Source organism: Pelodiscus sinensis, chromosome 4 (genome assembly GCF_049634645.1).
Source record: "Pelodiscus sinensis isolate JC-2024 chromosome 4, ASM4963464v1, whole genome shotgun sequence".
In the NCBI taxonomy this organism is placed as follows: Eukaryota; Metazoa; Chordata; order Testudines; family Trionychidae; genus Pelodiscus; species Pelodiscus sinensis.
The window spans coordinates 61,959,014-61,974,474 of record NC_134714.1 but is presented as its reverse complement, the minus strand read 5'-3'; the positions used below and the strand labels follow the sequence as shown (position 1 = coordinate 61,974,474).

At 40.4% G+C, this 15,461-nt stretch overlaps 1 protein-coding gene across 4 annotated transcripts in view; it reads right to left on the bottom strand.

Annotated features, from left to right (window-relative positions):
* The window catches only part of EIF2AK4 (eukaryotic translation initiation factor 2 alpha kinase 4), a 90,074-nt gene that overhangs the window by 67,176 nt on the left and 7,437 nt on the right, over nt 1-15,461 (bottom strand). For all 4 annotated transcript variants that reach the window (XM_075927079.1, XM_075927078.1, XM_006128641.4 and 1 more), the window contains 3 exons: nt 11,207-11,380; nt 10,469-10,549; nt 9,788-9,936 (listed from right to left, as the gene is read on the bottom strand). In XM_075927079.1, coding sequence (XP_075783194.1) covers nt 9,788-9,936; nt 10,469-10,549; nt 11,207-11,380 — 404 coding nt within the window. The remainder of the gene's footprint in view (nt 1-9,787; nt 9,937-10,468; nt 10,550-11,206; nt 11,381-15,461) is intronic.

The following is a 15,461-nucleotide window of genomic DNA, read 5'->3' as shown; positions in this document are numbered from 1 at the left end:
GGTAACTGGGACCTGATTTTCACAGCACTTTAGTATTGTAAAGAACTTGATATGTGCATAGCACAACTCCCACTGATTTCAGTTGTAGCTAGCCTAGCTATGAGTGCTCACCTCTTGGATAAATCAGATCTCAGGATATCAAATTGGATACAGGCAGTCCCCGACTTACGCGGATCCGACTTATGTCGGATCCACACTTACGAACGGAGCTTTCTCGCCCCGGAAATCGGGGCGAGAAAGCCCCGTTCGTAAGCTGCTCCGGTGCCCCTGGTCTGCTGGAGACCGTCTCCAGCAGACCAGGGGCACCGGGCGGGTTCCCGCGCTTCTGAGGCTTTGCCAGAGCAAAGCCTCAGAAGCGCGGGAACCGCTGCTGCTGCCCCTTGAGACCCGGTGCCTGTGGTCTGCTGGGGACGGTCCCCAGCAGACCACAGGCACCCGGACTGAAGCCGCAGCCGCGGGGGGGTCCCGCGCCTCTGAGGCTTTGACTGAAGCGGCAGCAGCGGCGGTTCCCCGCGCCTCTGAGGCTTTGCTCTGGCAAAGCCTCAGAGGCGCGGGACCCCCCCGCGGCTGCGGCTTCAGTCCGGGTGCCTGTGGTCTGCTGGGGACCGTCCCCAGCAGACCACAGGCACCCAGACTGGAGCGGCAGCAGCGGCGGTTCCCCGCGCCTCTGAGGCTTTGCTCTGGCAAAGCCTCAGAGGCGCGGGGACCCCCCGCGCCTGCGGCTTCAGTCCGGGTGCCTGTGGTCTGCTGGGGACCGTCCCCAGCAGACCACAGGCACCCAGACTGAAGCCGCAGCCGTGGCGGGGTCCCTCGCCTCTGAGGCTTTGCCAGAGCAAAGCCTCAGAGGCGCGGCACCCCGCTGCCGCTGCGGCTCTGCTCCCCGTGTCCCTGGTCTGCTGGGGGGGGGCGCAGCTAGTGTGCTCCCCCCCCCAGCAGACCAGGCTTTTGTTTTGGACTCTGGGGCAGAGCAGCTGGGGCGCTGCCGATTGGTCCTGCAGCACCCGTGGGCACTACTGGACCAACCCGGCAGCACCCCAGCTGCTCTGCCCCAGGTCCTGATTCAGCCGCTGCTGGTCAGTTTCAGCAGCGGCTGAATCAGGACGTCTGGGGCAGAGCAGATGGGGTGCTGCTGGGTTGGTCCAGTAGCACCCCAGCTGCTCTGCCTCAGGCGTCCCCAAGTCAGCTTCTGCTGAAACTGACCAGCGCTGACTACAGGAAGCCCCAGGCAGAGTTGCTCTGCCCCGGGCTTCCTGGAATCAGCTGCTGATCAGTTTCAGCAGCAGCTGACTTGGGGACGCCTGGGGTTCTTAAGTTGATTCTGTATGTAAGTCAGAACTGGCGGTCAGTTTCAGCAGTGTCTGAATCTGGACGCCAGTTCCGACTTACATACAGATTCAACTTAAGAACAAACCTACAGTCCCTATCTTGTACGTAACCCGGGGACTGCCTGTACTCAGAAAATTAGGAACACATAAATAGTTACCCCTTGAGGAACTTATGGTTCAAGTACCTTGCCAAGAATCACTGTGTCCAGGTACTCTGAAGCATTGTGGGCTTGTGTAAGAGGAGATTTTTTTCCTCTTTGCCTTCAAGAAAAGTCTGTATTTTATACAAGACTTGAGCTGCACCTGGTATGACAGAGTACATGAATGTGATATAAGTGGACTATGAGAAAAAGTCTCAGCGTGTCTCCCCAGCCACCTGTAAATTAATAGGGAGTTGCCATGACAACAATTAGCCAGGTATTAATTGTCCTGATTTGATTCTAGAGGATGGGAAGGAACAATGATGCGGGGTGAGGAAAGCAGACTCTGGGCCAATAAGCACACGGAATAGGCCAGGATAAAGGAGAGAGAAAAAACAGTTTTCCTGAATTTGTGAAAGTGGGTGGTTCCAAAAGAATGGGTACCTGATGTCCCGGGTAAAGATGAAGCTTCTGAACTGGAACTGCTAATTTATTAACTCAATTCAGGACAGGCAGATGAAAGTCATTTACTGGAACAGTTATGCAATCAATTTAAATTCTGAAAGCTGCAGACATTCTGAATCCAGATATTGGGATGGTTAAGTATCATGTGCTGAGGCCAAAGCTGCAAAAACTGCACACAGACTGCCTCGTTAGAGAAATACAAAAAATGCAAAGGGCTTTGGGCATTTAACTTCCTTTCCCAGTTTGGGAAAGGATGAATAAAATGTTTACTGAATCTTCAAGGAAGAGAGCACATGCAACTTTCATTAAAAGCTAGTCCCACTGACCAACAGGTTCACAAGACAGTCACAGAGGAACTTTGTGAACAAGGCAGGGGTATAATCCAGTTCTTCAGGGTAACATTCAACTGTCCTTAACTATAAAATTATCCTTTCACTGCCTGTAATCCTCTGGTTCATTCACTGTCCAATTGCTGTAAGGGTCCTACAGACAAAAGACTTCTTTAATACACTGACCCATTCATCCTTGCAGCAGGTCCATCCTGTGCACTGAATGAAATATGGGGTCCTGCAGAAATACAGTATGCAGTCACATAATTAAAGACTGTATCATAATACATCCACAAAAGGGAAATGAATTAAGGTTGCACTAGCATTTCCTAATTTTTGGAGCATTGACTTTCCATTATTATACTTTGTGTAGTCTCCTGGGTTTTTATAATAGCAAACTGAGAAAAAAATATCATGTAGCATTATACTAACAGCCTTTCTATTCACTGCACACATCTCTACCAATGAAGTAATCCACAGCTTTAAATAAATTATCTTCTACCTGTATCGGCATGAGAGGGGGACTCAACATCATTTCCACAGCTACTTGCAGACAACAAATACATGGGACACATGTTCAGTGGAAACAGACTCTTCTGCCCATTCCCCATATCAGTCTCTTTGTCCACCCAGTCCCAAATTCCCTCTCTCCCTCTTCCCAGTCCTACTTTCTCTTTCCCTCTTCAGCTACAGTCTCATTACATTTATCACAGTTTGTTCCTTTTCCCTCCCTGTTACTGCTGTTGTCACCTCTGCATTTATATAAAAAACCATCTTCCTATACTCTGTCTAGCTCACAACAGAGGCTCACTGAGAGTACAAGAAAGACAGACTTCCTACTGGCAGTGTTAGGATCTAGCTAGATCCTGGCCTGGAGAAGCAAGGGAAGGTCCAATATTGCTTCTGTAGTGCTGGAATGGAGGGAGCATGCTCAGTTGCTCTATGAGGCTAGCATATGTGCTATGTTAACAGCATTACAGCTGAGAGTGGAGTCTAATGTCTAATGTTGGAGTCTTCAGAGACTTTTAGCTCCTAAAGTCAAACATATCTTGAGCAGGTTCCATCTGAGATTTTTCAAAGGGTTATAACTTAGCCAGTTTGGGGCACATTTTTACATGGCGGCAATAAACACATCCCTGACAGAAATCAGCCCCTGACAAATTTCAATGGCCTCCAAAAATGGGTGTAACAGAGCTTTTCAAAGAAAAGATCACCAGATTTTAAACTTTGGCAAAACATCAGATTTTCCTCTATCCTCATTTTAAAAAATGGCTGAACCATTCTAGCTGAAATATAAAGGATTTAAATAAGATAAGCAGCCAAGTGAGGCACTGACTGTTTTCCTTATGCCGTCTGCATACGCCACTAGCATGAAGCATACTATTAGTGCTTAAGTAGTAACTACAAAGAGTTACCGTAATGGAAACCACTTTCATTTGTAAAGTCAGAAATATTCAAATATTGATGTTGTACCTTCATATCTGTCACTCAGTTCCTATATACAAGTAGTCGTGAATCATTATAGATGTCCAATGACAAAGCAACACAGAAATAATTCTAAGCAGAAACTGCATTGTTTGGGACCACGCAACTATGACATTTTTGTTGTTCTTGCTTTAAAGGAAGGATACGCAAAGCAAAAGCCAAGAACTAAATGAAGCCTAAGTCCATACACATCTTAATGCAAAGCGAAGATAAACTTGACCAACACCAGATTTTCACTGACCCATCAGTAAGTTTGCACAGCGATAAAATGACTTAGTAGCGCTAAGTAGTATTGCTACTATTGCTGGTGAACTCAAACAAGCAATCTTTATTCAGCAAGGGAGATTTCAAAACAAGCGACCATGATTGTCCACATTTATTTTTTGCTAAAATAATTATGTAAGATTTATATGGAAATTATATATACCCTCAGTGTTATAAAGTTTGGGTATCCTCAATTCAAATCACAGCAGAAAAATACTACAGAAATGAAAACAGAATTCTGAAAATAAGCATCATGCTACTCACAAGATTACTAGATTGCTGCTGAAATGACTCCATGGAGCTGCTACAGACTACAAAGAAACTGAATTCTCAATGCGCTGTTCCCCTTAGAACTTCATTAACAGCACTAATTACATCCTAAGTCTAGCAAATTATTTTCCAAGGGACCAACATACACATTTCCCCTTGGAACATCATGTCTGTTTAGCTGTTCCTTGGGCACTTGAGAATTTGTGTTGAACAGCACTACCAAGCTACTCCTCCTAAGAGACGGCTAACTAATTTACTGTACTGATATATTTATCTGATAGGGCAAAAAGAGTATCAAGTTATTTCATTTGGTGTAGTTTAAGAAAAAATCCTAAAAACAATAATAAAAATCCTGTAAGAAACATCTCACTCACAGCTAGGGCCTCATCTATTCTGTGATTCTGCAGTAGTGGAATTTAAGATGCAATCCCCTCCATGCCTTGAAGTATCACCTGCTGTCAAATCTCAGCTTTCATTATTTAAAAATATGTTTCTAGCCATTTATGGTGATGAGGATAACCTTAAACACACATGTTGAGCGTAACGGCCCTGCAGTTGTGGCACTGCAGCTGTGGCACTTTCGACCAATGTTTCTCAACCAGGGGTACCCATACCCTTAGGGGTACACGAGAAGAGTCTGAGGGGTACATCAACACAAGTGAAATTTGGCAAAAAATGTCTGGGATTTTGCCCTGCAAAGAGGATCGGGGGGGTGGCACGTGCTTGTCAAATTGAATGTTTGGAGCCGCACACCCAGACATTACAGCCGCTCTGCTCACGTGCCCTAGCACTGGTGGGAAAAGTGTGTGGCTGCGGCAACCGCTCCAGCAAGACCCAGGGCAGTTACAAGTTGGGGGGTGAGTTTAGGCAGGGAGAAAAATAAATCACTTCCACAGCCGCTTCTCCTAGTTCGTTTCCTCTCCAGCAAACTCCCCGGGGTGCTCCAGCAGGGAGGGCGGCTGAACCTGGAGAAGCGCATTACTCCCACCTCTGCCAGCAGCTCAGTACTATGCATCCCCACAGCGCTGTGGAGAGGAGCTAAAAGGTGGTGAAGCAGCACGATAAGCTTTGCTCAAAGGGCCCCCCCCCCCCACATCAGTGGCATAGCGAGGAGGGAAGTTGCCTGCAGGCACCACGCTAAGGAGGCACTAGGCTGAAGTGGGAGTGCACAACCCCACATGGCGAACCCGGCGCGGGCGGGCCACTTGCTCCCTGCAGACAAGCTGCCGAGGCTGGGCTGGGTGGTAGGAGCGGGAACTTCAAAGGTAATGTTACCATACGTCCAGTGCCTGGCTCTGGGGAAAGGGGGAGGGCTTTGATGTAGAGCAGGGAGACTGGGGGTGCCTGGCTCTGGAAGAGGGATGGGTGTATTGGGTTACAGTGGGGGGGGGGAGGGGCTAGACGTACTTTTTTTTTTAAGGGGTACTTTTTTAATAAAGGTTGAGAAATACTGCTTTAGACCATGCCTACTCTAACATTTTTTGTCTCTAAAATGTTGTTGCTCCGAGGTGTGAAAAAACACCTCCCTGAACAAGGAAAGTTTTCACTATGGAAATGACCAGTGTGGACACTACTTTGTCGGCGGGAGCCACACTCCTGCTGATAAAACTACTGCCCCTTATCACTGGTTTTATTTTGTCCAGGAGAGCTCTCTCCCGACAATACAAAGCAGCCATATAGTAATTTTAAAATGGCCCAGACACTTCAACCATGCTGTTAGGTGAGAAGTGTAGACATAACGTTAGTGAAGATATTCCTATGCCAACAGGAGAACATCTCCCATCGATGTGGTTAATCCAGACATGGTAGCTATGATGGCAGGAGAAGCTCTTTTGCTGATGAAGTGCTGCCTACTTTGGAGAGGGCTAGGTCAGTATAACTATACTGCTCAGGGGATATGCATTTTTCACACCTTGGAATGACATAGTTATACGGGCATAAGTCTGTCGTGTAGATCTGGCCTTAATTAACATATGCCTGAATTTGCACACGGAGAAAAAAAATAGGTCAGGAGTGTGAACTGCTTCATTTATCTCAATGGTCTGAGAATGTTAAAACCAACTCAGACCTGACAATTTATACGTCTTCATGTAATTAGATAACTGCTGGTCATTTTGGTAGAAACGTTCTGCAACTGTAACTATCCTAAACCCAAACTACCTCCAAACTCCCATGGCAGAAAATAGTAAATTAACATGGTGTTACTGTATTAACATTTACTAATCTTCAAATTAAATATAGCTAAATATTAATTTTAATTAGTCAATTAAAATTATGGTATTTAAAGTGTTACAGTGCTGCTGCATAATTTCCAGTGTCCAACACTTGCTCGTGTAACAAAATGGACCTTCTAAAACATTATAGATCCAACTCACCATGGGTATAACTTGTAGAATAGAGAAGTTTATCTGTCTATACATGTGCACACTAGCGATGTCACTGCTCTGCGTCCACACATGCCTTTTTTCAAAAGAGCTCTTTTGAAAAAGGTGTTCTTCCTTGTAATTTGAGGTTTACCTATGTTGAAAAAAATCCCTGCCTTCTTTCAATTTAATTTTGAAATAACAAGATTGCAGTGTGGACACAAGTGAAGTTTTTTTGAAAAAGGGGCAGTTTTTTTCGGAAAAAAAAATGTAGTCTAGACATACCTATACAGTCCTCAAATTAGGAACATGACAAAAAGTAATTAATTACTCATTGCAATAGATAAAATTGTTCTTTCAAGATGAACTAGTGCAGATCCTATTAGTCACAAATCAAGTATCTGAAGTAATATGAATTTGATGATCATTTAAAATTACATCATAATGGCAATCACATGAGTCACCCGGCAAACATAATCCTATTAATTGGGACAAAAGCAACTAGCAAAAGGAAATTTCATTTGTAAGATCTACAGTCCTCTTACAAATTTCCAGAAGATATTGCTGTATTTGAGCAGAATTTTAAGGTTTCATTCCTACTTCTTGTTGTGAAGACAACCTTCAAAAATTAAAATAGTAAATTGTTTTCTTAATTCTGCACCAAGAAACTAACAATGGCACCATGAGATATTTCAGCTTTCCCTATTTATTTCCATCACATTTAGGAGAATTGGGAAAAAAAGACTTATTTATTTTACATGAACAAATAAAATATAAATTATACTGTGCCAAGTCAATACAAAAAATTCAGTTTATATACACACAAATAAGAACAGCATGTATTGTTGTGATTTAATATATCAGGCTCATTTATCTTGTGTATAGCAGATACAAATAAAAGTTTTAGCACAGGATAGTGAAACCTTATCAAAGAGAAGAAAAAGACAATTTTGGAATATTAACAAACCTTATATAATGGTGGTCAAATAAGAATGATGCAGGACAGAAGAGGGAGGGCAGTGGCAGCATCACATGAGCACATAGAGGAGTTACAAGGGTTTTTTTTATTCAAGATATCTGTAATTTTTGTGTAATGTTTATAGACAAAATATTTTAAAAGGCGCATTATCAAGGAGTGTGCAATTAAGCAATATGAAGAAAAAAGAAAACAAGAAGCGTGAAAGAATGCCAATGAGCTACATGCTTCCTTGTAGATAAAGTGCCAGTACAAGCTAGCAACATGCAGATGAAGGGATGGGTATCAACCACAAGCAGAGGAATAGAGTGGTAGAGTTAATGTGTCTTATTGGTTCCATGTTTTTTCAAACCTGTCTTCAGATCTTGTATTTCTGCATTTTTTAGACTGGTGCACAAATCTTCCTATTATCCAAACTGAAAACAGTGCAGGCACAGTTATCCACATGAACCTGCAGTCGCATACTGAATTCTCTGTCTTTGTTGTGGGTATTGGAGACAGAGCTCTGGTTCTACTCTCATTCCCACCCAAGTAGAAGGAGATAATAACATAAGTGACACAGAGGCCATTTCAACCTTGTGCTGGAGCAGAGGCAGGAGATGAAGGAGAATTTCTTCTCATTTTGAAAGGAGAAACTCCCCCAGAGCACACTGACAAACTGCTTAGATTATCCATTAGAGACCAGATTTGTGAAAAAGAAGTTCACACCCTGTACTGTTCCAATCTGTCTATCCTACTGGAAACCCACAAGTCTCCTTTAATAGCTTCAACTAGGATTGATTTGCTTTCAGCTGGAGGACCACTAACTACATGAATCAGAACAGATTAGTCCGCACCAGATAATTTATTCCAGGAACTGCCATTAGGGCGTACACTTAGGAAGAGAGCATCAATGAATATTGAAAAAGCCAGAAATATATATATTTTAATTTGAACTGATGGACAAGTTTCCCAAACGAGAGAAAATTTTCTACTTACCATGTTAAGCACTGACAACTTAAGCAAAGCTTTTAAAGAGGCTTGGCAAAATTAAATGTTTATGATTAGGGCTGTCAATTGACCTGTGTTAATACCTGCAATTAACGTAGGACAGGGTTAACACGTTAATTTTTGTAACACATTAATTGCAGGCGTTAATGCTGCACTGCTGGAGTCCCCAGCTGATCCCTGGCTCCATTTGCACTGCCCCTTTGAAGTGCCGTTTTGGTGCTTTAAAAGGACAGCGCATTAGGAGCTGGGAATCAGCTGGGGATTCTAGCTGATCCCGGGCTCTCTGCAGCGCCCCTTTAAATTACATTTTTAAATATTGATTAAATTTTTTTATTGTGCAATTAATCACGATTCAATTTTTTAAATGCTTGACAGCCCTATTTATGATTTCAACTGATACTATGTTTATCATCAAGCATTTTTTTCCTAGATTTAAATTTAAAATTGCAGGAAAATATGGGGAGGAGATTAGACAATGGAGGGGCTCCAACAAAAATTACTTAGTAAAAGTTTAGAATAAAAAAATTAAAAGCTTTATAACCATTAAAATGTAATCTGTTAACACCACGTCAAAACATAATATCCTTACATCAATCTAATAAGTTCTCAAGCAGCATTTTTATTACTTGCCTATCTGTCTACGTCTACAGTTTGAACCTCTGTAGTCCAGCATTCTTTGAACTGGCAACATCCATGGTCCAGCATGATTTTAGTTAGCTGAGCGTACACTTATCATGGCTGTGGCCAAGTTTCCCATGGTCCCATAAAGTTTGTTAACAGCCACCAGTTCTGGCTCTCAGTGTTCTGTACTGTTATTCAGCGTTAATTTTTATTTAGTTTTAATTTATATCAAATTTTAATTTACTCCTTATGTCTTCTAAAAGCCCAGTAAGTAATAGTGTTGGTAATGCTACTAATCTAGACAATACTGACCTTCCATGGTTTGGCAAATTCTTTGGTGGGATTCCAAGGGTGCCAGACTAGAGAGGTTCAACCTATAATATCACTGATGAAAATACTTTTTCCTCACTGTGCATGTGAGTATGGTGAAACAGATGGTTAGATTTTTATCTGTAAATGTCAAGCCTACTTGTCACGGGATGCCCACTGCACTTGAAAATCTAATATTTGCCAAATAGTAAAAAAACTCTGACCCCATCCAAAATAAAACTGTACATACTTTGAACGCCCAGTGGAATTTGTGCGATGCTTATTGTTCCCTCCAGGTTCCAGAGCACCTTCATTTAAACTGGAGGCAGATCTGTATCCCACAGTGTCTCTTTTAAAAGAATTTTCTTGGCTTGTAAAAGTGGAAATTTCCAAGCGTTCCTGGGAATAGGTGAAAGAAACAAACCAATAAAGGGATTGCTTCGGTCCTCAAGATGCCTAGATTAATTTCACTATGCATCCTATAAACTCATCTAGTTAAGGAATGGTAGGTTTCCACTACGAGTACATATGTGAACGTAGGGGAAGAAGTCCTGAGAATCAAAACGTTTCAACATTATGCATTGGCAAGAACATAAAGATATTTCATGTTGAGACTGAACATTTATTTAATCTGTTTGATCTCTTTCACTTGGATAAATTAATACAGAATTTCAGTGGCCTGAAAAGATGCCAGTACAATGAGAGACATAACACTCAGCATATACCAAATTAATTTAAGAAGCAACTACTACACTTCAAGAACAAAAATCATTACTAAATTTATGAATATCTATCAAAATATTTCATCAAAAATTTTAAAAGCATGTGATATAAATGTATTCATTTTCTTCTTAGTTTTTATAATCATGTGCATTAGTGCTTACAGTAAATATTACAAAGTGGTTTTGCATATTTGTTTAAAACACAATACCTGTTTTGCCATTTCTTTCTTTTTTCTTCCTTCTCTCTTCTCCTCCTCCCTTCTCTGAATCTCATCAAGAATTTCACGTTGCTGAAATATATTTTACTGCTATCAGAAATGCAAAACCAACACCACAAAACAATCTTATTTTACTTCTGAGAGAAAAGATAGAGTATTTTCTTTTTCAAGGATTTTAAAAAGGATTCCAGATGCATAAGTAATTCAGTCAAATCAATTTCTTAGCTACTTCAAGGGAATGGTAAAAATTCTATGTTGAAGGAAGCAGGGAGTGATAACAAAAGGAAAATCACTTCCAGAGACGTAGACTCCTAAGGATACTAAGAAAAGAAATTTAGGCACAGATTTATAATGCTTCAGAACAGAGGAACTGCAGATATGTAGGGAGATGTGGTATGAAGACAAGACCAGACAAGATTTCTAGTGTCCTAGTCCGAGCTAACACACTGATTCCTTTCATAGTTAAAAATGAAATGCACTTCATATATGTATTACTGATGATTAGAAGCACATCAGAAAAAAGGTGTTATTGATGGCTATAAGCCATCGTTATAAGAAAACTATTACCCTGTTGCATTGTAACAATCTATACCAATTAATTAACCACTTATTAAAATATCTATTTACTAGTAACCTTTAAAAACTATTTATACCGAGGATCCACTTATAAAGTATGATTGTTTACATGTTCATAAAAAAAAATGAGAATGTGAATATTTTAGTTTTTACCTCCTGTTCCTCTCTTCTCTTAGCTTCCTGCACCCGACGCTGTTCTTCTTGGGCCAATCTCTCTTGTTCCTTTTGTCGATTTTTTAGCATTTCTTCATGAAAAGACTTAGATGGTGGTTTATTATATTCACTAAGAAATGATTGTATGTGGTCCGCAAGTTCAAATATCATCACCTTATTTAACAAAAAATAAAAAAATAAAATTTTTAAAAAGGTAAACACACAAATGATACCCAGTTTCCAAAACAGTTCAAAATATAAAATGATATAGTAATGGGGCTTTAGAAAAGCAATAGTCAGTAGATTCTCATTTATAGTACTCCGTTACTTCTATGGAGAATTTAACAAATTTTTCCTTATACCACTCTCTGCCGGAACTATGATGTGACAGCTATATTTGTTGCCCTTTCTCAAAAAATTTCACTGAGTTCATTAATAATATGCAAACACTCTCCTGGATAACACAAATAACTTTTTCCAAACCAAATTATTTTAATAATATTTTATCCACATCATCAAAAATATTTCAGATTGTAAAATACAACCCATTCAGCAATGCTTCTACAGCTGTATATTATTGTCCACATTGATCAGGACAAATTGTTTATTTATTTGCTGGTATTAAATTGTTCTCTCTCTGCATGCCAAACCCACAGTTACAGCTATAGAACCATTTTGGTGATGACTATCTTTCATCATCCAGGGTAACCTGGTATCCTGATGAAAAAAGGTCAGCTCAGTTCCTATTTTTATGCAGACTGACACTGAAAATCAACACTGTTAGGCTATGTCTAGACTGCAAGCCTCTTTCGAAAGAGAGTGTCTAGACTGCACGTTGAACTTTCGAAAAAGCGGCTTGCTTTTTCGAAAGAAAGCATCCAGTGAGTCTGGATGCTCTCTTTTGAAGAAGCCCTATTTACATTGAAGAACGCCTTCTTTCGAAAGAGGAACTTTCGAAAGAAGGCGTTCTTCCTCGTGAAATGAGGTTTACTGCCATCGAAAGAAAAGCCGCGTTTTTTCGATTTAATTTCGAAAGAACGCGGCTTGAGTCTGGACGCAGGGGAAGTTTTTTCGGAAAAAGGCTACTTTTCCCAAAAAAAACCCTGAGTCTGGACACAGCCTTAATGTCAGCAAGTCACAGCTTCCTCTCACTAAAAACTATTTTCTATTAGAGCTGTCAATTGATTGCAGTTAAATCACACAATTAACTCCAAAAATTAATGATTAAATCACACTGTTAAGGTACAAAATACTAATTGAAATGTATTAAATTTCTTGGCTGTTTTTCTACTTTAAATATTTTGATTTCTATTACAACACAGAATACTAAGTATACGGTGCTCACTTTATATTATTATTCTTGACTACAAATATTTGCACTGTAAAAATAATAAAACAGATAGTATTTTTAATTCACCTTCTACCAGTAGTATAGTTCAATGTCTTTGTTGTGAAAGTGTAACTTACATGTAGATTTTTTTTTGTTACACAACTGCATTAAAAAACAAAGCAACGTAAAACTTCTTGTTCAGCCAATCACTAAGACAATCAAGTGTGTTTATATTTAGGAAGGATAATGCTGCCTGATTCTTATTTACAATGTCACCTGAAAATGAGAATAGCCATTTGCACGGCACTTTTGTAGCTGGCATTCACAATGTATTTATGAGCATGGTGATAAACATTCCTATGCCCCTTCATGCTTTCGCCACCATTCTGGAGGACATGCTTCTACGCTGATGACGCTCACTTAAAAAAATAATGTATTAGTTAAATTTGTGAGTGAACTTCTTGGGGGAGAACTGTATGTCTCCTGTTCTGTTTACTTGCAGCCTGCCATATATTTCATGTGGTAGCACTCTCAGATGATGACAAAGCACATATTCATTTTAAGAACCCTTCCACAGCAGCTCTGACAGAAAACAAAGGAAGTACCAGTGTGAGATTTCTCAAAATCTACAGGACTTCACTCAAGGTTTAAGAATCTTAAGTGCTATCTAAAATCTGAGAAGGATAAGGTATGGAGCATTCTTTCAGAAATCTTAAAAGAGCAACACTTGCAAACAGAAACTACAGAACCCAAATCATCAAAAAAAAAAATCAACTTTCTGCTGGTTCTTTCCTTGGACAATAGAGATGCTAAAGGTGCACTCAAAGATGATAAAGTCATAGAGGACAAGCTAAATGAATTATTTGCTTCAGTCTCCATGGCTGAGGACATTGGGGAGATTCCCAAACCTGAGCCATTCTTATAAAGTGACAAATCTGAGGAAGGTGTCATTAGAGGTGGTTTTGGAACAAATTGATAAACTTAACAGTAACAAGTCACTGGGACCAGATGACATTCACCCAAGAGTTCTGAGAGAACTCAAATAGGAAATTGCGGGAAATTAACTGTGGTTTGTAACCTATTCTTTAAATCTGCTCCCGCACCTAATGTTTGGAAGATAGCTAACATGACACCATTATTTAAAAAGGGCTCTAGAGGTGATTCTGGCAATTAAAGACCCGTAACTCTAATGTTATTACAGACCCGTAAATCTAATGTCAGTACGAGGCAAATTAGTTGAAACTATAGTAAAGAATAAAATTGTCAGGCACGTGGATGAATATAATTTATTGGGGGAAAGTCAACATGATTTCTGTAAAGGGAAATCATACCTTACTAATCTGCTAGAATTCTTTGAGGGAGTCAACAAACATGTGGACAAAGGGGATCCAAAGTAGACAAAGTATACTGGATATAGTATACTTAGATTTCCAGAAAGCCTTTGACAAGGTTCCTCACCAAAGGCTCTTAAGTAAAGTAAGCAGTCATGGGATAATAGGGAAGATCCTTTCATAGATAACTGGTTAAAAGACAGAAAACAAATGGTAGGAATACATGGTAAGTTATCTGAGTGGAAAGAGGTAACTAGTAGGGTCCCCCAAGGGTCTGTCCTGGGACACATCCTATTCAACTTATTTATAAATTATCTGGAGAAAGGGGTAAGCAGTGAGGTGGCAAAATTTGCAAATGATACTAAACTGCTCAAGATAGATAAGATCAAAACAGACTGTGAAGAGCTTCAAAAAGATTTCACCAAACTAAGTGATTGGGCAACAAAGTGGCAAATTAAATTCAATGTTGATAAATGTAAAGTAATGCACATTGGAAAAATAATCGCAACTATATATACACAATATGATGGGGACTAATTTGGCTACAACTACTCAAGAGAGAGAGATCTTGGGGTCACTGGATAGTTCTTTAAAAACATCCACTCATTGTGCAGTAGCAGTCAAAAATGCAAATAGAATGTTAGGAGTCATTAAAAAAGGGATAGAGAATAAAATAGAAAATATCTGATTGTTTCTATATAAAACTATGGTACGCCTACATCTTTAATACAGTGTACAGATGTGGTCACCTCATCTCAAAAAAGATATATTGGCATTGGAAAAGGTTCAGAAAACAGCAACAAAAACGATTAGGGGTTTGAAACAGGTCCCATATGAAGAAAGATTAAAAAGACTTGGCCCTTTCATCTTAGAATAAGAGGAGACTAAGGGGGGGATATGATAGAGGTCTATAATATGATGACTGGTATGGTAAAAGTGAATAAGGAAAAGTTATTTGTTTAGTCTCACAATAAAAGAACTAGGGTCACCAAATGTAATTAATAGGCAACAGGTTTAAAACAAACAAAAGGAATTTTTTCTTCACTCAGCACAAAGTCATCCCGTGGAACTCCTTGCCAGAGGATGTGGTGAAGGCTAGAACTTTAACAGGGTTAAAAAAAGAGCTAGACAGATTCATGGAGAGTAGGTCCATTAATGGCTATTAGCCAGGATGGGCAGAAATGGTATCCCTAGCCTCTGTTTCTCTGGAGGTAGGTGACAGGGGAGGGATCATGTGAGGATTACCTGTTGTGATCCCTCCCTCTGGGGCATCTGGTATTGGCCACTGTGGGCAGACAGGACACTGGGCTAGATGGACCTTTGGTCTCATCCAGTATGGCCATTCTTATGTATCTGACTGAGATGATGAAAAGGAGCATATGTTGGTCCACCCTGCTTTGGATCAAAATTGAGCAGAACCTATTATCAGCAGAGACACGCATCCTCTGGAATGGAGTTTGAAGCATTAAGAGACATATGAATCTTGTGCCTCCTGGGACACTGCCAAAATCACATTTAATATAGTCCTGCTGGGGTGGGGTGAAGGGAGAAACAGCTGGAATTCTTCCAACTCATTCTATGTTCTAGAGAGAAC